Source organism: Perca fluviatilis, chromosome 2 (genome assembly GCF_010015445.1).
Source record: "Perca fluviatilis chromosome 2, GENO_Pfluv_1.0, whole genome shotgun sequence".
Lineage (NCBI taxonomy): Eukaryota > Metazoa > Chordata > Actinopteri > Perciformes > Percidae > Perca > Perca fluviatilis.
In genome coordinates this window covers 24,306,883-24,327,152 of record NC_053113.1, presented here as the reverse complement: position 1 = coordinate 24,327,152, position 20,270 = coordinate 24,306,883, and the positions used below count along the sequence as shown (strand labels likewise).

At 41.6% G+C, this 20,270-nt stretch overlaps 1 protein-coding gene and 1 long non-coding RNA gene across 2 annotated transcripts; one reads left to right on the top strand and one right to left on the bottom strand.

Annotated features, from left to right (window-relative positions):
- The first annotated feature begins 124 nt into the window (after positions 1-124).
- On the top strand, positions 125-11,665 carry LOC120547017. The gene is made up of 3 exons (XR_005637014.1): positions 125-426; positions 10,327-11,278; positions 11,556-11,665. It is a non-coding gene; the product is annotated as an uncharacterized LOC120547017 (long non-coding RNA).
- Positions 5,407-19,860, bottom strand: LOC120547005 (Golgi integral membrane protein 4-like). The gene is made up of 12 exons (XM_039782342.1): positions 19,682-19,860; positions 17,189-17,271; positions 15,474-15,557; positions 12,679-12,885; positions 12,323-12,589; positions 11,536-11,822; positions 10,243-10,316; positions 9,992-10,062; positions 9,132-9,347; positions 8,847-8,915; positions 8,575-8,655; positions 5,407-6,654 (listed from the first exon to the last, which is right to left on the bottom strand). Exons 1-12 carry the CDS (start codon positions 19,752-19,754, stop codon positions 6,499-6,501), a joined length of 1,668 nt encoding a protein of 555 aa, XP_039638276.1. The 5' UTR covers positions 19,755-19,860; the 3' UTR covers positions 5,407-6,498.
- Positions 19,861-20,270: the final 410 nt, after the last annotated feature.

Here is a 20,270-nt window from a genome sequence, read left to right as displayed (position 1 = left end):
CAGTACAGAGATTGAATGGTGATGACGACCTTTGGCTTTGATGGAGGGAATGACAAGAAGGATAATCAGATTACTACATGACTCATCTCCACATCTCTCAGGACTTTGCTGAGCCAACACATTCACACTCCTCTATCTGCTGCAGACTGCACCAACCATACACAGAAGAATCTTTTTGTTGGATACAATTTCTTTGCTGAGCAGAAACGAAATCCACACAGCCAACTTAAAATGTAGATTCTTTTATGGGTTTCTGAGATTTTAATCGGTAGCTGTGTCTCTAGTGTACATCTGTAATATATGAGAAGAGAAACGGGACATCCGCTTTCGAGGCTTATCAAACATTTAGTGTCCAGTCTCCCCAGGATAATGGCCTCTCGTGTCCTCTGACTGACTGGGTAATGACGCGTGAGCCTCATGCAGCAGGTCAGTCACACACACACACACACACACACACACACACACACACACACACACACACACACCAAACATGTACACAAATAATAATCCTTGATAGCTTGCAAAGCACTCACACTGGCATAGGGTTGGGCATCGAGAACCGATTCCTACTTGGAATCATTTAAAAAATGATGATTCCAGTGCAATCGTTTCTTTATTGGAATGTTTGGAGAATTTGGTTTCAAATCTGATCATGGGTTCCAAATTTAACACGTGCAAGTTTTGGTTTCCGTAGCGGCCAGGAGCAGCCATGGAGCACAGTAAGCGGTGCTCTTGTGTGGCTTTATTTTACATTGAAAAAGCCCTGTAAAACTGCAAACCACCATTGAATCAAATTAAACTTTCCTCTTATTTGTGAAATAAGCATGTGACCCGTTTCAACTCCACCCCTCAAAGAAACGGAATCGAGAATCGATAAGAACCGGAATCGAAAAGAAGAATCGCAATTGGAATCAGAATCGTTAAAATCCAAACAATGCCCAACCCTACACTGGCAGGACTAAAAGTGTGTGTAGTCTTGGTCCTGTAAAGTGCTTTGGATAAAAGAAAAAAAAAATAGCATCCATACTGTTAAACATAAAGTAGTGTTGTGGGGGTTACACACGTTGCCGCCATCCTGTCAGCTGGAGTTGATTTATTCATACATTGCAGCAGTGAATTCTGTAATAATGGTTTCATTTTCAGCCTGCACCTAAAACATAAACACACTTTGTTATCTGATGCCTATCTGATTCGTTAAGTATGAATGCTGCCACGCGTGCCCTTAAGTGAGCACCCATGCACGTACACGTCTCAAGTATGAACTGGGTCACACAGCCACACACAAACAGCGCACACTTTCTCTTCCCTCACAGAAATGCGGAGAAACACAATCTAAGCAGCAGCCGATACCTCTCTAACAAGCATAGAGTCAGGCACAAACTGCCAGTTACATGCCTCATTGGGATTCATTTAAGGGTGGAAGATTGTTTGTGCAATTGTTGCAGTTATGTGTGTGTGTGGAGATAAGAGATAGAACTTAGTGTGCAGCTGATGAATGAGGGATCATTACTGCTGCAGAGAGACAGTATAATGAGCTCACTGGGTCCTTATGTACTGCAAACTGCAATCCAGGTCAAAAAGAGAAGCTGGTGTCTTCAACTGATGGTTTCAAGATGTCATCAATTATCTTTGTGGCCCATTTTGATGCTATATGCTCTATTCCAGTATGGCAGTAAAATAGGAGAGGAGTTTGAGTTGATTTTCCAAAAATCGTGGGTGAAAAAAAAAAAACATCTTTTCATAGCCAGGAGCTTCAGCTTTCAAGTAAATCTTGCACTGGTGTTAAATGGAAGATTTGAGAATTGGTGGCGGTCGTGTGGGCATGCGTCTCAAGATAGACTCCGGCTCTAGGCATCGACACGTTAAAATTATTCATGCCTGGTAATTCACCCATGAAATGATGACTGAGAGAGAGAGCGCAAGAATGTGAGGAATGTGGAGGAGTTATCATCTCTGCCAGTAGCCTGGTGCTTGTCAATGTAAAAACGTGTGTGTGCGTGTGCGTGTGTGTGCGTCTCCCTGTGGCCTGCTATTAGCACAGTAATGAGACACCTGTTACTCTCGTACTCCTCCAGCATCCCACAGTCCCTCTGGGGAGATCAACAATCTCACAACAGCAAAGGGATGATGACAGGAAAAAAGAGACAAGGAGAGAGAGAAATAGAGACGGGGAGGGGAGGGAGAGAGGAGATGGAGAGAAAGCACAGGGACGATGACGGGAAGCGAGAGGCAGAGCAGAAATAGAGACTGTGAGGAGGAATGATTTGATTGAGACTGTGTGCCGGGGACAAATGTTGTTCATTAAAGGGAACTGCCTCTCTCAGTCAACCCCTCTCGTTTGATTTTCATTTCATCCTGATTTGTCGCTTCATTTCCCATGTGAGCGAGTTCACAGACAATCTTCTCACCTCGTTGTGAGTTGAGAGGATTTATACTTGGGAACATTCGTGGCTTGCAGTGCACAGAAGTGAACAGACAAGTGCCACTGACATGTAAACTCAACAGTGAATATTTATGATTAGTTTTCTCCCTTCTGCTTGCTTGATACATTTTCATGATCATATTTTCTCTGTTTGATAATAGACTTGACAGAGAAATTGCACACAGCTTCAAGTCAAGTTATAAGCTTGCTGCACGTCAAGATTACGCCCATCTTTCAAATGTATTAGTTGAGTCATTGCAACAGGACAACTACAGCAGTGAAGCATCCCATCAACTTCCTCTGGATCCTTCGTGGATGTCCACGTGCTCCCTGGCGAGCTGCAGCATCAGTATTCTTATCAAGAGTTTAGTCGAGGAGCAGCCGCACAACTCTGAGGTCCTTCCAGCCAACTGGGTTCCTCATTCTTTAGTAAATATTCATGGTAACACTATGAAAGTAAGAGCCTTCGTTAGAATATTGGGTAACACTTTACTTGAAGGTATCTACATAAGAGTGACATGACACTGTCATGAACACATGACACAGTCATGGCACATGAACCCTAACCCTAACCCTAACCCTAACTCTAACCCTAACCCTAACTTGTCATGACAAAAACCGAATGACACTTACTAAAAGAAGCGTTGTGTCATAAACGTTTATGACTTGTTTGTTTATGACACGTTCATGACAGTGTCATGTCACTCTTATGTAGATATAAGTGTAACCGAATATTGTTGTAGCATGCCTTAGTCTGAGTCTCCTTAAAAAGTCAGCAGGTGGACATGCCATTACCGGTAATACGTACCAGGGTATGCAATTAATCTGCCAATTATTTTCTTAATTAACCAATTCATCATTTTGCCATCATGTCAGAAACTAAATTAAATTTGCCTATCACAATTCCATAGAGCCAAAAGTGATATATTTGAATTGCTTCATTGTCTGAACAGTGTTCCAAAACCAAAATACATAATAATGTAAAAAAAAAAAAAAAAACAGCTTAGCCTTAAATTATAAAGCTGGAACCAGAGAATAGAAAAATCATCACGTTAGTACCACAGTGTTAAAAGAAGCATAACTATACTTAATAAACTTTTTGACACCAGAAACCTGATTTCTACATTTTAATTTTGTTGGAGCGAGGAGTTCCAGGACTACAGTATCTCATATTCTTTCCCAAAGCTAAGGTAGTAAAGAAGCAGCTTTTCTTTAGATGGTAGCTCATTGGAACTGCTTTTATAATGACTGACTTAATAATTATATATTAACAATTAATAAACATCTATAGTGCATTTATAAACAGAAATTATAAAGTGCTATGGCAGAAGAAGAAAAGCAACATGGTGTTGGTAGCAAAACGTTACCAATTGATCCAACTGATTCTTAATTAAAGGTCCCATGACATGGTGCTCTTTGGATGCTTTTATATAGACCTTAGTGGTCCCCTAATACTGTATGTGAAGTCTCTTTCCCCAAATTCAGCGTTGGTGCAGAATTACAGCCACTAGAGCCAGTCCCACAATGAGCTTTCCTTAGGCCGGTTACACACTGGAAGCGTCGCGCGAGCGTGTCAGCTGCGTGGCGTGTCCGTTTATATTTCGGCTCCCATGTTAACAGGTTAGAGCTTACACACTGCCGGCGTGAGACGCGTGCCTGCTAGAAATAGAACCGACGCCTATTTTTCACGCGAGACGCGAGCGTGTTGGAAGCGTTTCCAGGCAAAATAGAATAGGAAAATATGTTTATATGTCATTTAGACACAAATACATATTAATAAATGACATATTGATGTTTGAAAGTCTAGGTTTTGACATCAATGTAGATATAAATGTAATACAAAATTTCAGAGAAAAGATTTTCAAATATTGCACCTGTCATACAGAACGAAATTTTCTGTAACATATTTTGCAGTCAATACTGCCAACGTCTTGCTTTAATCAAATCAGTAGGCTATATATAAATGGTAGGATAGGCTACGATAACAACTAGTGTGTTCTGAGTGACGGTCCAACATCAGATAGGCTACATAGGCTCTTTACAGCTACACTAAGTTGTTCAGACAGCCCACTTACCCATTTATCAGAGTTTGAATCTGTCGGCACTATGTCCCGAGATCAGCCCTCCCTGTACCTAGCAGCAGGAGCAGCGCCGCGTCAGACACGCTTCTGGTATGTAGGACACAGAAAAATCCACGCAGCTGACACGCAACAGAAACGCCACGCTCGCGAGACGCGTGCAGTGTGTAACCTGCCTTAGTATGTGCCATTTCTGTGTCTGTAGCTATTGAGGGGAGAGAGGGGGGGCAAGGTGGAGGGTGGGGGTGTGGCCTTGACCAACTGCCACTTTGCTCGTTTGAAAGCCATGATGTCTCTCTCTCATGGGTGGGCCAAATTCTCTGGGCGGGAAAAGCAGAGAAAAGGGAAGTAACCTTGCTCCTTATGACCTCATAAGAAGCAAGATTCCAGATCGGCCCATCTGAGCTTTCATTTTCTCAAAGGCAGAGCAGGATACCCAGCGCTCGGTTTACACCTATCGCCATTTCTAGCCACTGGGGGACCATAGGCAGGCTGAGGGAACTCACATTAATGTTAAAAAACCTCAAAGTGAAATTTTCATGCCATGGGACCTTTAAGAACCACATACTTCCTTATTTATCCTGCCTCCAGTGTTGTTCCACAGCCCTGTGCTCTCAGCAAAGTGACACATTATGTTGCTCATCCCATTATTTTTTCATCTTAAGTTTTTCCCACAGGCAGGATGGACCGGTAGAAATACTGAAGACCACATCCCAATTCTTAACTCTGAAGACAGCGCTACTGATATTCAAGACTAAGTGGCAGCTAACATCCTAAAATGAACTTTAGGGTTTGAGTTACCACTCCCTAATATCTTATAAGCTAGTAGCTTCAGGTAGCTAAGCCTCCACTGAAGACTGATTACTGTCAACTTTCATTGTATTAGACAACACAATCGCAATTACCTGAAATCCTTTGACCTCTTTATTCCACACACACCATTCAGGTGGCAAACATGGTTTAATACAATCAAAATCCCACTTTATTTGTATCAAATATAACTGGTGGAAAAACATACACATTCTCAGCATTTGTTTTACTATACATTGTACAGTAGACTAAAGATGTTGCAGTAAATTGCATCAGGTTTGTCAATTTAATTCATACCAGCAGTCGACAAAAAAAAGTAGCCCTCCATTTAAGGCTATGCTGAAGCAGTATGCAAGAGGCTTAGCACTAACTGGCATGCTCTTATCTCTCCTGTCCTATTGAAATGATTTTCCAAATGTAAAATGACTAAGGTCTAGAAGAGGTTTCCAAGAATGGAAAGGCACATGTCATTGTGACACTTTCAGCACACAACGGCTTCACCAGAAATGTCTTTTTGACTGGCATTTGCAAAATATATCCAGTGGAAATACTCCTGTGTATCAGCTTAACAACTTGGTAAAAAGCCATTATGACAAACTAGTTCAGTCGGTGAAATAAAAAAGTAATGTTGCACCTTTTTCTTTTAACGATTGTCAGAGTTGTTACAATCAACAATAAATAACAGAAAACGACTTGATCGATTGGAATGCAAGATGTAAATTACAATTTGAGAGCTACAAAGAATACAACGGTTTGCATAAAACATACATATAAAAGGCCTGAACATGAGGACATCAGAATAACATAATTAATCTTTGCTTTTTTCAACATACTCAAAGACAGCACATGATAGAAATACATTCTCTGTCTGCTGTTAAAAAACAGAACCATACAGGCAATCAGGCAGATGTGCGAGTAGACAGAAAAGCAAATGAATATACAGTATACAGCATACATCCCATTTCAGATTGACAAATTCTGTCCGTTTCCACAGTGTAAGCTGCTGAGTTCCATCCCCACAGTGTTTGGAATAGCATCCCATCTGCCAGGCATAATATCCCAATTTTCCTAACTGGAATTCTGAATGGAGGGCTGGTTTTGTTCCTTTGGGAAACAAGGGAAAGAAGACCTGATAGGCTCTATGGGATGCCGAAAAGGCACTGCAACTGGTCAAAGTCTGCATCCGTCTTACATCTCTGCCCTCCGGTTGGTTCCCTTTTCTTGACCAGCTGTATCCTCCTCTACTTCCTCTTCTTCCTCTTCGTAATTCTCTTCCTCGTTATTCTCAGCCTCTTTTCTGTGATCCTCCTCCTGTCCTGGTCTCTCCTGTTTTTTTACTTCGTCCTGGAGCAAATCACAAGCACACAACAACAACAAGACTATTTAATGGACTGACACAATTTAACCTATGTGGAAATTATATTATTGGAATTCATGTTTACTTCCAAGTCCAACATATTGTTTTTATACATCCGTTTGCATTCTAAACTCATTTCAGATGTCATGCCATTTCACAGTTTAGGAGAAGAGACAACAGAGTATGTAGGCATTACAAAGCTACCCTTTCTATTCAATTGACAAACATGCAAAAACATTCCATCCCCATAGAATCTATGCTTTGTGACGGGGAAATAGGGTGCTAATACACTAGCATGTTTCTCCTGCTAATAGGTCTATAGGACTGTAACACACAGGATTTCAATACTATCGTAAATAAATGGAAGTAGTGACCCTTGTCCAAAGGTTCAACTGAAACACCTCCGCTAGAACCAAGTGTGCAGCAGCGGATGAATGAAGCTGAATGAAGTAAAAGCTCCACTGAGCTCAAATTACAGCGGAACATAAGTACGTTCACTAATATGGTCAGCGGCAGAGTATGAAACACAAGTCAGTTAAAGAAGCGAGGGGGCTATGGACCTTACAGTACAGTGTTCCTGGCTAAAAACTAGGGATTAGAAATAAATGAATGTCACTCTCCAAGTAGGTCAGGAGTCAGGGTCAGTTGCACAACAGAACGTAGTAGGGAGTCAAATGTCTTGCTCAAGGACACTTCAGCAAGCTGGGCTGCTGGTTATCAAAGTTTGTACATTACTTAACACTGAAGATCATATCACTTCTTAAAATTACCTCAAGAGCAACCCAGCGTACATTACCAATTTTACAACATTGTGTAAACGAGTAAATATACAACATTAACTTATTATTTCAACGTTATAAAATGGGTGTGAGCTTCTCCATTCAAACAAATTTCCTCTTTGGACAAATAAAATAAACCAAGCCCAGGTAGTGACCCGACACCTCGACAGACTCAACACCTGATCTCCCTCATTTACAAGGACACGCACACGCATGCTTCAAGTTACATGGCAAAACACACGCACGCATCATCAAGCACATCTTCATCCCTGTGTAGCCAATACGTCACTGTTGTAAAGATTACTTTACGGATGTTATACCAAAACATTTTATCGTGTACAACAGGTGCTTTCTACCGTTTCATGGTGTGATGTTACTCAAGATAGGAACCGCGAAACATCCTAGAGAATGAAAATGGATTCCACAATTATGTAAAAAATGGATATTAATTATTATTGGTAACAGACAATCAGCTTTGCTAATATTGGAAACTGTGAAAACGCATTAAGATGCAGCCTGCTAATAGCCACTGGATGCTGGTTCCAAGAAAACATTCCCAACTTCTCTTTCAAAATATTAAGTAAATAGGTTTTGTTTCGTAGCATTATGTGAAGGTATAAATAAGTACTTGACTTCTACTGACGTCTGGGTCTTGGTAGTGTCGCTTTGCCAAAGGGGTCTGGCTAGTCCACACAGCAAGAAACACATGCTGTGGTTTATTGGCATTTCTTTAAACCAATCACAATTGTCATGGGCGGCCCTAAGCTCCGCACGGAGCCGCTGTAAAATAGTCCTGTGAGAGAGAACTCCGATTGGACAGATAGTCTAGCCAGCTGTCGCAATTTACCGTGCAGAGATCTGAGGAGCAGTCAACCATAGTCCTCATTAATCCACCGGAGTTTAACATTCCAACACAAAGAAAGCGAAAGGAAACGTCGAGGATATAGACTAGGGTCTTGGTGACAGGAGATGCACCATACATCTTCTAGGATACATATGCACCACCTGGACACCTTGAAAGTAAATATTCAATAAGCATTACCAGTTTTGTGTTGAGGGAATAAAACGCAGTGACTTGAGGAAAAACTAGAAATCCTCTCGTCTCTGGTTCCCCGCAGAAGAACCCACCTGTTCTACGTTCTCCTCGTTATATGTATCCTCCTCCACCTCGTCCTCTCTCTTCTGCCCACCAGCTATGTCCTCCTGGGCCTTCGGGACACCGACAACGAGACAAAAGAATACCATTAGAAAATCACTTAAGGAAAAAAATAAACCATTGGTTACGTCATCGGGGTACGGCAAGTCTGTTCCTGCATGCCCTTTTTGCTCCCTCATCTCTTTTGTATTTTTGTACTTTACTCATTATGTACAGCATTCGTCCGAGCATGAGAGTTACACACCTCGTCCTCTACTTCCTCCTGGTACTGGTCATCCAGCGTGTCTTCCTGTTGATCTGGGTTTCCAGCCATCTGAACGCACATAAGTCACACAAGTGAAAACCCCACATAAAGATACATTTCTTTACCTAGACCCTGTGGTTTCTTCAATTCCCCAAACTCTCACCGTCTCCATCCCAACCTCTAAACGTTTACAGATGTCAGCACTGTGACCTCTGTAGTTAGTTCTGTTGATGCTGAATATCATTTCTGTGTATTTGACCGTTTCTCCTCTGGTCCTATACTCACCACCAGTTCCTCCTCCACAGCAGGTTGTTCGGGGCCTGGGTGGGGGTCTTTGTGCGGGGCTGGCGCTGCCTGCTCCTCTTCCTCCTCTACCACCACCTCCTCCTCCTCCTGCCTTGCAACCCTGTGCTGCGGCCGCTCGTCCTCGGCCTCCTCAAACTCGTCCTCTCCCTGGTTGTTCGGGTCGTCCTCAGGGTCCAGCTCGCCAACTCCAGCGCCCTACAGAAGAAGAGACCATAGTAACATAACACTGACTTAAAGAGATTAAAGCTTTAGCGCGTAACTTTCAGTTATTAATGAACGTCCGCTACATTCCACGATCACAGAAGGCTTATAGCATGTGGACACGCCAACAGTCTTGTTATTACTTAGAATTCCTCATGGGGGCGACAGAAACTGCGCACTACAGCTTTAAAGGAAAACATACAATAATAATGTTAATGTTAATATTTGCATAAGATATGTGGTATATTAATATAAGAGTAAGAGCAAGAAATATGATAAAATGCGTGCAATAAAACTGTCATGTGGAGGATTTGTAACTGAATACGTTTGGCAGATATAACTGACTGTGGCAGTAAGTGCACTCTTATGTTGTATTAATTGCCTTGTTGGTATTCAGAAGCTTTAACAAATCACTGGGTTGACCGACAAGTGGAAGACTGATAGAGGGGAGATGAACATGCCAGCGGAGGACAGTGGGCAGGAAGGACGAGAGAATCAATTTGTGGTTGGATGGCTGAATGGACGTATGACACATGATACACTGGTGTGAATGTTAAGTGACTGAATGAGCTGAAAGGACAGACAGATGATGAGGACACACGAGTTAACAGACGGGAGTGAGCGGGACGGAGAGACACCTGCTGATGGGATGGCACTCTGTGATCCACTTCCTGATTCTCCTCCTCCTCCTCATGTAACATGTGAGCATCTGTTAACACATACAAACAGATCCACTAAATATGAACCAACCGCAACTGTGAACTCTTAATACGAGAAACACTAATTCAGAAAATAGCGTATGCTATATTGGTAATATGATTAACATTCTCGAGTATCGGACTGTTTTTTTTTTTTTTTTTTTTTTACACTGGTAATCTTCCCGTCTCACCTTCATCGTCTGTGTGTGGGTCCTCTTCTCCTTGAACAATGTCGTTGTCCATGTTTTCATACTCAGTCCTCTTCCTAATGACAGCAATGACAGTACAGGGCGGTCAGACGAGCACGGGCACTATGAGCCACATCCAAACAGAAATGGTGAGAAATATGCATCTGTACTACTGTGGGTTTAAACATTTACTGCTTGCCATGAAGCAGTTTTTGTTCAACAGCCTTCTTTTGAGCTATCGATACATATTCGCAAGTAGGGCTGGGTATCGTTCACATTATTTTGATACCGGTACGGATACCAATACTGTGACTTCGATACCGGTTCTTAAACGATTTTCAATACCAATTTTATAACACAAAAATAAACGACCTAATTATACATTAGGGCACAAATCTTTTTATTTATTTCCAGCTCCTGCTACGTGAACCTTGTGTCGTAACGTAGAGTTTTTCCTGCGTGTCTTTACCACGTGGAACGTTAGACAGCCAATCACCAGCATTATTAGATATTGGTAGAAGCATGATGCATGCTGATTGGCTCACTGACGCTGATGAGGATTACTCGATACTTTAGGGGGAATTCAGTTGGTGCCTAAAAAAGTATTGAATTCGGTACCCAGCCCTATTCATAAGATACTGTATGTCGTTTGTGTGTTAGAACTGTTTCAATTTGCTGTTAAGTAGACACATCAAATAAAGACCCATAGAGTTCTCTCTTTCATCTTTGCCCACATTTAATCGAAGCGTCAAATATTTCCTCCTGGATTATAAATGTGTGTGTGCCACTGCCAGGATTAGAGAATAATTAATTTAGTGAGTGGCAAACAGTGAATTACAACTTCCAGTTTGCAGGAAGGAGATTGTTATTACTGCTTAGGTTAATCAATGCAATGCTTGTCTTATTAAGTGTTCGTTTTGACATTTCTTTAGAAAAAGATTATTATCCGGCAGCCATGGCTGACTGATTCTCTATCCCCATGCAGATTTTGAGCTGATGTAGCAACTTCAAGACTGAAGATAAAACGCACCAGGTTTGGGTCAGTTCATTTCACTTTCTTCTTGTTGAGTCAATAGTTGAAAAGCGTTGAGAAATTACATCAAATTGCACAATAGTTTGAAATGATTTGAACAGGACAAATTAAATTGCATTTACCTTATTTGTATTGGCATAGCAACCTGGAATCTATTGCTCGCTACCTCTGAGTTTAAGCATGAAAGTACCTTTTTTTGTAATTTGGTCAAACTCCTTCTGCACCTGATTTTAATTGATTCCATCTCCGATTTGAAATCTGACCTTTGGTGCTCCTCTTTCAGCAGCTGCTCCCGTCTGTCGGCATCCCTGTGCTGCCGCTGCTCTCTCTCCTGTTCCTGCTGCAGCCTCTGCTCCCTCTCCTTCAGCACCTTGTCTCTCTGGAGCTGCAGGGCCTCCTGGCGCAGCTGGATCTGCCTGCGCTCCTCGGACCTTTGAGCCTCCAGGCGCTGCTGCTCCTGCTGCTGCTCGTAGGCCGACTTCACGTGTTCTCCTTGGGCGGGCGCCTCGTTCTGCGGCTGGCCGTCCTGATGCCTCTCCGGATGGGGGCCCTTTTGACAAGACAAATAAATGCGAAAGGACCAACATGTAGAGCAAGAGGGAAAAATCAGAGCAAATCAGAGACACAGAGTTGCTGCTAATTTGGGACATTAACTTGAAGGTGAGGTATAATTCATCCTTTGGAAAAGTTTAATAGATGAAAATGACAGCAGCGAAAAATGAACATAACACATCATGAGCAAGCTGTCATTAATCAAAGAGGTAAACACTGAAGAAAGGTTGTAAATTATTCAGGTACTCTGGGATTTAAGAAAAATGATGATTAGCACTTTAATGTGAGCAGTAGCTGTGTCCCCAAGATGGCAAGGACACACGTGAATAATTTATGATTACAAGGTTTGTTATGTTGCTCAATTAAGCTATTTTGAAAAAAACTTAACCACACCACTCTAAACTAGTAATACTCAACTGAGATTCAGAAGATTTAAGCCGGTTCAAGGCCGTTTTAACCCTGCCTAGATAAGACTGAGTATTCGAAACCAGTTCTGACCAGTTGTGGCTGGCGTCTCTGTCGGTCCAAGGCGTTCTCGTGCGGCTGTTCATGTTCTGGCTCCTCCTCTTCCTCCTGTGGTTGGTCCGGGTCCTCCTCCAGCTTCTGAGGCTGTCCTGCTTGAGCCATCTCCTCCTCTGCCAGCTCCCTCCTCCTCTCAGCCTCTCCCTCTCCATCCTCCTCTTTGTCTGACAAGGTGTGCTGGAATACGGTGGGCTGGGACTTGATCTCGGACTGGGCGTGCATCTCCTTCTCTTGATGGTCCAACTGAGGACAAAGCAATAAAAGAAATAATTGGATTTGTGTGTTTGCCATTTTTTCTTCATAATAAAGTGATCTAAAGAATCCCACGTTACCCTGGACTCAGTGTCCTGGTGATCATGCTGATCGTCCTCATGGGCAGGATCCTCTTTGTCTGGCTGTTTGAGTACTGTGGCCTGCTGGGACTCGGGTGCTATGGCAGCAGCTTGCGGCTGCTGGGGAGCAGGGTTTTGTTCAGGCTGTCTCAGATTTGGCACCCTGTTTAGGGACTCCCTCAGTTGTTTGTATTCATTCACCTGCAACTGAAGGGTAAAACATACAAAGGTTGGCTAAGAGTGAAAATCCTGGGAAAAATTGTGTGATGCTGCGTGATTCTCAGTATTCAGCATTCAGTTTCTCAGGGGCTTGTGACAGAACAGACCGATATCGTTTTGAAATACTAGTGCTGATGTGGTATTTAAGTTATGGTAAACATTTAAGCATGCTTTTCTACAAAACCTTGTTTCCCAGTTTAAAAAGAAGCCTAATTTGTGAAATGGTCAACGTTATCTTAACACAAGCTGTCCTAGCGAATAGGAAATACAATCTCAAATGACAAAAACAAACAAACATATCTTTTGAAGCAAAACATACACTCACCTAAAGGATCATTAGGAACACCTGTTAAATTTCACATTAATGCATTTATCTAATCAACAAATCACATAGCAGCTGCTTCAATGCATTTAGGGGTGTGGTCCAGGTCTAGACAATCTCCTGATCTCCAAACTGAACATCAGAATAGGAAAGAAAGGTGATATAAGCAACTTTGAGCTTTGCATGGTTGTTGGTGCCAGACGGGCTGGTTTGAGTATTTCACAATCTGCTCAGTTACTGGGATTTTCACATACAACCATTTCTAGGGTTTACAAAGAATGGTCTGAAAAAGGAAAAACATCCAGTATGCTGCAGTCCTCGGGGGCGAAAATGCCTTGTTGATGCTAGAGGTCAGAGGAGAATGGGCCGACTGATTCCAGCTGATAGAAGATCAACTTTGACTCAAATAACCACTCGTTACAACCGAGGTATGCAGTAAAGCATTTGTGAAGCCACAACACGCACAACCTTGAGGCGGATGGGCTACGCCAGCAGAAGACCCCACCGGGTACCACTCATCTCCACTAAAAATAGGAAAAAGGGGCTACAATTTGCACAAGCATACCAAAATTGGACAGTTTGGTGACAGGTCTGATGAGTCTCGATTTCTGTGGAGACATTCAGATGGTAGAGTCAGAATTTGGCGTAAACCGAATGAGAACATGGATCCGTCATGCCTTTTGACCACTGTGGAGGCTGGTGGTGGTGGTGGGGGTGTAATGGTGTGGGGTATCCCTTTCGCCTTCAGAACTGCCTTAATTCTTTGTGTCATTGATTCAACAAGGTGCTGGAAGCATTCTTTAGAAATGTTGGCCCATATTTATAGGATAGGGTCAAACACAGTATTAGTATGGTGTTCCTAATAATCCTTTAGGTGAGTGTACATGTGTTATACACAGCCAATGTTCAGACTAACAGTATTTAGCCACTTACTCGCCTGCATCTGAAAAAGGATTTTGTAGAAAGTTTAACATTCCCCATTTCCTCTGGCGATACAGATATTTCTTTTCAAAGTGAGCATCCAGTTTAGACCATTATACCATTAAAAAGGATACCATCCTTTATAAATACACAAATGTTTTCTAACCAGGCCAGAGGGTTAAATTCTTGCTAAATCCCTCCCCTTTCCCCCCATTATATATTTCTGGCTGATTGGCTGGAACGTGCTTTAGATGTACTGCTCTGACAGCCCTGACTAAACCAAACCCCCCTGGAGGGAAGGAAAGAGTTGTGTGTATGTGTGTGCGCCCGTCCAACCAGAAGCACTGATGGAAAGCAGGACAGGCTTTAAAATAAATTTGCAAATGCAGACAGACAGAAAGAGAGAGGAAAAGAGAAGAAAGAGAGAGAGGAAAAGGAAAGAAAGAGAGAGAGAGAGAGAGAGAGAGAGAGAGAGAGAGAGAGAGAGAGAGAGAGTGAGTGAGTATCTATGAAGTGCAGACGGAGAGGAGAAAAGCATTTCAAACTAATCGGCAGAGCACTGTACACTGTATATTCAATAAACCATTCAGGCAATTCAAAGGCCAGTCTCTGGGAGAAACAGCAAAAAAAAAAGTAACACCTCAGGCATTTTTCTTTTTTTATAATTTTTGGGCAGTTTAAGGCCTTTATTATTGACAGGACAGCTTAGACTTGAAAGGGGAGAGAGGATGAGGATTGACATGCAGCAAAGGGCTGCAAGTCAGAACCGAACCCGCGGCCGCTGTGTCGAGGACTGAACCTCTGTATATGGGCGCATACTCTACCAGGTGAGCTACCTAGGCGCCCACGGGCATCTTTCTTTCGTCTCTACTGAGGGATTATACAGTCTGCTGCAATAAACATTTTCTTCTGCTTTATTGAAGGTTAAAGATGAGAGGAGTACAGAGCAGGCTCTTCAGTTTGTGGTTCAATGACCTTGTCTTTTATCAGCTCATTCAGATTATGGACAACCTGTACAGCAGTTACAGAGACTCCCCATCACCTGGCTGTTTTACTCCATTAACACCGTCCTAATCTCTGTAGCTTTACTGCTAACATGCTTAAAACCATTCTCGTGACAATTTAAAATACAACTCTCCAGCCTATCTACATGTCAAAAATCTTTCCTCAAGCCTTTGATTACTCCAGGCAATAACATGTGCAACACTTGACAGGAGAAAAAAAAATAAAAGTGACCACAATACTTGTGATGCAGCAATTCAGCCTCAATCAGCTGTTGTATTCAGTGACTGGAGTAAACAATGAGACTGCACCTCTGCTCCGGCCGTCCTACCTGAGCTGCAGCCAGCGCACTCTTGTGGTCTTCCAGCGTCAGTGCGAGCTGGTTGTGGGCTGTCTTCAGGTCCTGATGCTGAACCTGGATGCACAAGTGCAACCAAAAAGCATTAATGAACCATTTATCTTAATGTAAGGCTTACATTTACTGCCTAAAATCTTTTATTTAAAGTAAAATTTAAGATAAGTCAAGGTGGGTTTTTCACGAATGACCGGCAACTTTATTTCTTCCATTTCAGAGAGGCAGATAACGCACATCGGGACTCGTGTGGGTAGGTTGTTATACGAACAAATTTTTCTGTTCATAAAAACGATTTATTTTCATTTTGTGAATACCCATTGATATTTTGGCATTCACCAAGGTTTTCTTATTTTTGCTATTCTCTTAAGAATTTTGTTTTACGAGTGGTCGAGAGCACTCTAACCAAGATGAGAAATCAACATCTTGTTTTCACAGTGCACAAATAGTTTGTTCAACGCAGGCAAACATAAGCTTTAAAATTTGAGGAAAATAAAAGAATGCATGAATATCATATAATCAAATTTAGAACATTATTTTATGTTTTAGAGTCATTCTAATGATTGGATTATTAAACTTGTGGGCTACTATTGGACCATCAATCCCAATAAAGACTATAATAACCCTTGGATTACATTGAGTGCACTCAGCTTTTGAATGGTTTACATGCTGACACAGCATTAACAGCATCCCAAATGTTTTGCAATTGCTGGGTTTTGGATTTTCCAGTAATGCCCAGTACGGACGCTCAGTGGTGGAATGTAAAATAGTAAATTTACTCAAGTACTTAAGTACAAATTTGAAGTACTTGTACTTTATTTGAGTCTTTTCATGCCACTTTCTACTTCAACTCTGCTACATTTCAGAGAGAAATATTCTACTTTTTAATCCACGACATTAATCAGACAGTTTTAGTTACTAGTTACTTTACAAATTAAGATTTTTGCACACAAAACACATGTAGTTTAAAAAATACAATGGTTCATTATAAATTAAACTACCCAACAATATAAACAAGCCCAGCTGAAATGATTAGACAATTTAACACTTAGTTGACAGAACTGTTTTGAGAACTTTTCTGCATTGAGTACTTTTACTTTGAATACTTTAAGCACATTTTCCTGATGATACTTGCATACTTTTACTTAAGTAACATTTTTAATACAGTACTTTTAGTTGTAAAGAGTATTTTACAGTGTGGTATTAGTACTTTTACTTAAGTAAAAGGATCTGAATACTTCTTCCACCACTGCTGATGCTCTGGAAAATCCCATGTTTACTTTGTTTGATGTTTATTTAACTGTATGTTACAATTACTAATGCTGAAGTTCTTCTTCTTCTTACAGCCTTTTTTGGTGGCACCTCTCCAATTCTTGGGCATGCACGTGGCACAACACCTGCCCTATATAATGTTTAGGGGGGCGTTACCTATGTTAATAAAACGCTGATTTGGACGGTTAATAACATGCATCTGGAGTTGACTTCTCTTATTTTTTTCACTTAACAGAAAATTAAAAGAGAAATTTAAGAGAATGATGCTGCATGAGGCTCTTTGTATGCATCTTCATACTAAAAGGAAGTTGATAGAGATGTGTGTGTTTTTTTTATATATATATATATATATATATATATATATATATATATATATATATATATATATGACAAATCATTAAATGGAACATGTTTAGTCTCACCTGTGCATCCTGTAGCTGTGTGTGAATGTCATGGTGGGCTTTCCTCAGCTGTTTATTTTCCTCTTTCAGGTTATATACATTATCTGCCATGACAAACAGCAAACACATCAACAGAGAGCATGCATCTTAACAGGAAGTTGCACTGCAAAAAAATTCCAAAAATAATTAGAACCACTTGTAAGTAAGTAAAGTAGTAAGGCTTGAAGGAGAGGACGGTTTCACCTAAATACTAAAAATGGTACCCTACAAAAAAAACTTTTTTTCTAGCATAGATCTAAAAGGTCTGCTCATAAAGCACTTCAGACACGCAGTATTTTATTAAGTCAGAAGATGGAGACAAAGTAAGAATGTCTAATGATGACACCAGTACAGAAAGCTACAATGCTTTGGTACTTAGTGTTTGTGTGTAACTGAGTGGTGCTAAAATACAGTAACACAGCTGTGTGTGTGTTGTGTGTGTGTGTGTGTGTTGCGTAATAACTGAGTGGTGCTAAAATACAGTAACACAGCTGTGTGTGTGTGTGTGTGTGTGTGTGTGTGTGTGTGTGTGTGTAACTGAGTGGTGCTAAAATACAGTAACACAGCTGCGTGTGTGTATGTATTGTGATATTGTGTGTGTAACTGAGTGGTGCTAAAATACAGTAACACAGCTGTGTGTTTTGTGTGATATTATTGTTGTTGTGATTTGTGTGTGTGTGTGTAACTGAGTGGTGCTTAAAATACAGTAACACAGCTGGGTGTGTGATATGTGTTGTGTGTGTGTGTGTGTAACTGAGTGGTGCTAAAATACAGTAACACAGCTGTGTGTTGTTTGTTGTGTGTGTGTGTGTGTGTGTGTGTGTGTGGTGTAACTGAGTGGTGCTAAAATACAGTAACACAGCGGGTGTGTGTGTGTGTGTGTGTGTGTGTGTGTGTGTGTGTAACTGAGTGGTGCTAAAATACAGTAACACAGCTGTGTTGTTGTGTGTGTGTGTATGTGTTGTGTATTTTGTGTGTAACTGAGTGGTGCTAAAATACAGTAACACAGCTGTGTGTGTATGTATGTGATATTATGTATTTTGTGATATTGTGTGTGTGTGTAACTGAGTGGTGCTAAAATACATTAACACAGCTGTGTGTGTGTGTGATGATGTGTGTGTGTGTAACTGAGTGGTGCTAAAATACAGATGTGTGTGTGTGTGTGTGTGTGTGTGTGTGTGTGTGTTTTTTTTTTTTTTTTGCGTGTGTGTAAAGTAACTGAGTGGTGCTAAAATACAGTAACACAGCTGTGTGTGGGTGTGTGTGTGTGTGTTTGTTTTTTTTTTTTTGTGTGTGTGTGTGTGTGTGTGTGTGTGTGTGTAACTGAGTGGTGCTAAAATACAGTACACAGCCAGTGTGTGTGTGTGTGTGTGTGTAACTGAGTGGTGCTAAAATACAGTAACACCAGCTGTGTGTGTGTGGTTGTGTGTGTGTAACTGAGTGGTGCTAAAATACAGTAACACAGCTGTTTGTGTGTGTGTGTGTGTGTGTGTGTGTGTAACTGAGTGGTGCTAGAAATACAGTAACACAGCTTGTGGTGTGTGTGTGTGTGTGTGTGTGTAACTGAGTGGTGCTAAAATACAGTAACACAGCTGTGTGTGTGTGTGTAACTGAGTGGTGCTAAAATACAGTAACACAGCTGTGTGTGTGTGTGTGTGTGTGTGTTTGTGTGTAACTGAGTGGTGCTAAAATACAGTAACACAGCTGTGTGTGTGTGTGTAACGAGTGGTGCTAAATACAGTAACACAGCGTGTGTGTGTGTGTGTGTGTGTGTGTGTAAAACCGGAGTGGGGTGCTAAAATTACAGTAACACAGCTGTGGTGTGTAACTGAGTGGTGCTAAAATACAGTAACACAGCTGTGTGTGTAACGAGTGGTGCCATCACAGCAACACAGCCAGTGTAACTGAGTGGTGCTAAAATACAGTAACACAGCTGGTGTGTGTGTGTGTGTGTGTGTAACTGAGTGGTGCTAAAATTACAGTAACAGGGTGTGTGTGTGTGTGTAACTGAGTGGTGCTAAAATACAGTAACACAGCTGTGTTGTGTGTGTGTAACTGAGTGGTGCTAAATACAGCAACACAGCTGTGTGGGTTGTGTGTGTGTGGTGTGTGTGTGTGTGTGTAACTGAGTGGTGCTAAAATACAGCAAACACAGCTGTGTGTGTTGTGTGTGTGTGTGTGTGTGTGTAACTGAGTGGTGCTAAAATAAATAACACAGCGTGTTGGAGACAGGAAGAGTGTGTGTGTAACTGAGTGGTGTAAAATGAGTAACACAGTGTGTGTGTGTGTAACTGAGTGGTGCTAAAATACAGTAACAGCTGTGCGTAACCGGAGTGGTGCTGGTAACAATACAGTAACACAGCTGTGTGTGTAACTGAGTGGTGTAAATCGTATTGTGCAACAACAGATGGGTTGTGTGTGTGTGTGTGTGTGTGTGTGTGTGTGTGTGTGTGGTGTGTGTGTGTCCATCTGTACCTTTGAGGTGGGAGATTTCCAACTCTTTGTTTTGCTGCAGTTTCTCATAGTGCTCTTTGTGTTGGTCCAGCATCCGGTTGTGGTCTTCGCTCTGGACTTGGTGCTGCTCCACCAGATTGTAATACTGCTTCTTCAGGTCATCATGCTGGTTCTAACAAAGAAGGAAGACTACTGTCATAAGACAATATGTAAAGCAAATATAAAGCATACAAAAGTAGAACTGTAAACCCTTCACCCACACATAAACTTTACCCCAAAGAGAGGAAGGAGGTCAGAGAAAGTGTGTACAAAAGATGACAGGAAGAAAGAATAAAGAAACCTACAGTGTAAAATGGGAAATGGAGTGAGGGGAAAGAGGAGATCTGATGGAGAACTGACCAGCATGGAGTCTTGAAAGAAATGGAGACAAAATGAAAAAACGAAACGAAAGAAATATGGAGGGACCAGGACACGGAAAGGAAACGGAAGGACACACAACGGATAATGGAAGGACAAGGAAAGGAGGAATGGAAAGGAGGAAACAATGGAGGGATGGTGGAGGAGGAATGGAACGGAGTGGAGGAATGGAAGGAAGGAAATAAGGACTGAG

Bases quoted from the DNA above. Each gene is read 5' to 3' on its own strand.
- LOC120547005 (XM_039782342.1), bottom strand. From the start codon at position 19,754: ATGCTGGACCAACACAAAGAGCACTATGAGAAACTGCAGCAAAACAAA. The intron at 15,558-17,188 runs GTGAGACTAAAC...TTGTGCATCCAG, and splicing joins CACAGCTACAGGATGCACAG to GTTCAGCATCAGGACCTGAA. The intron at 6,655-8,574 runs GTGGGTTCTTCT...GATTTGCTCCAG, and splicing joins ACGAGGAGAACGTAGAACAG to GACGAAGTAAAAAAACAGGA.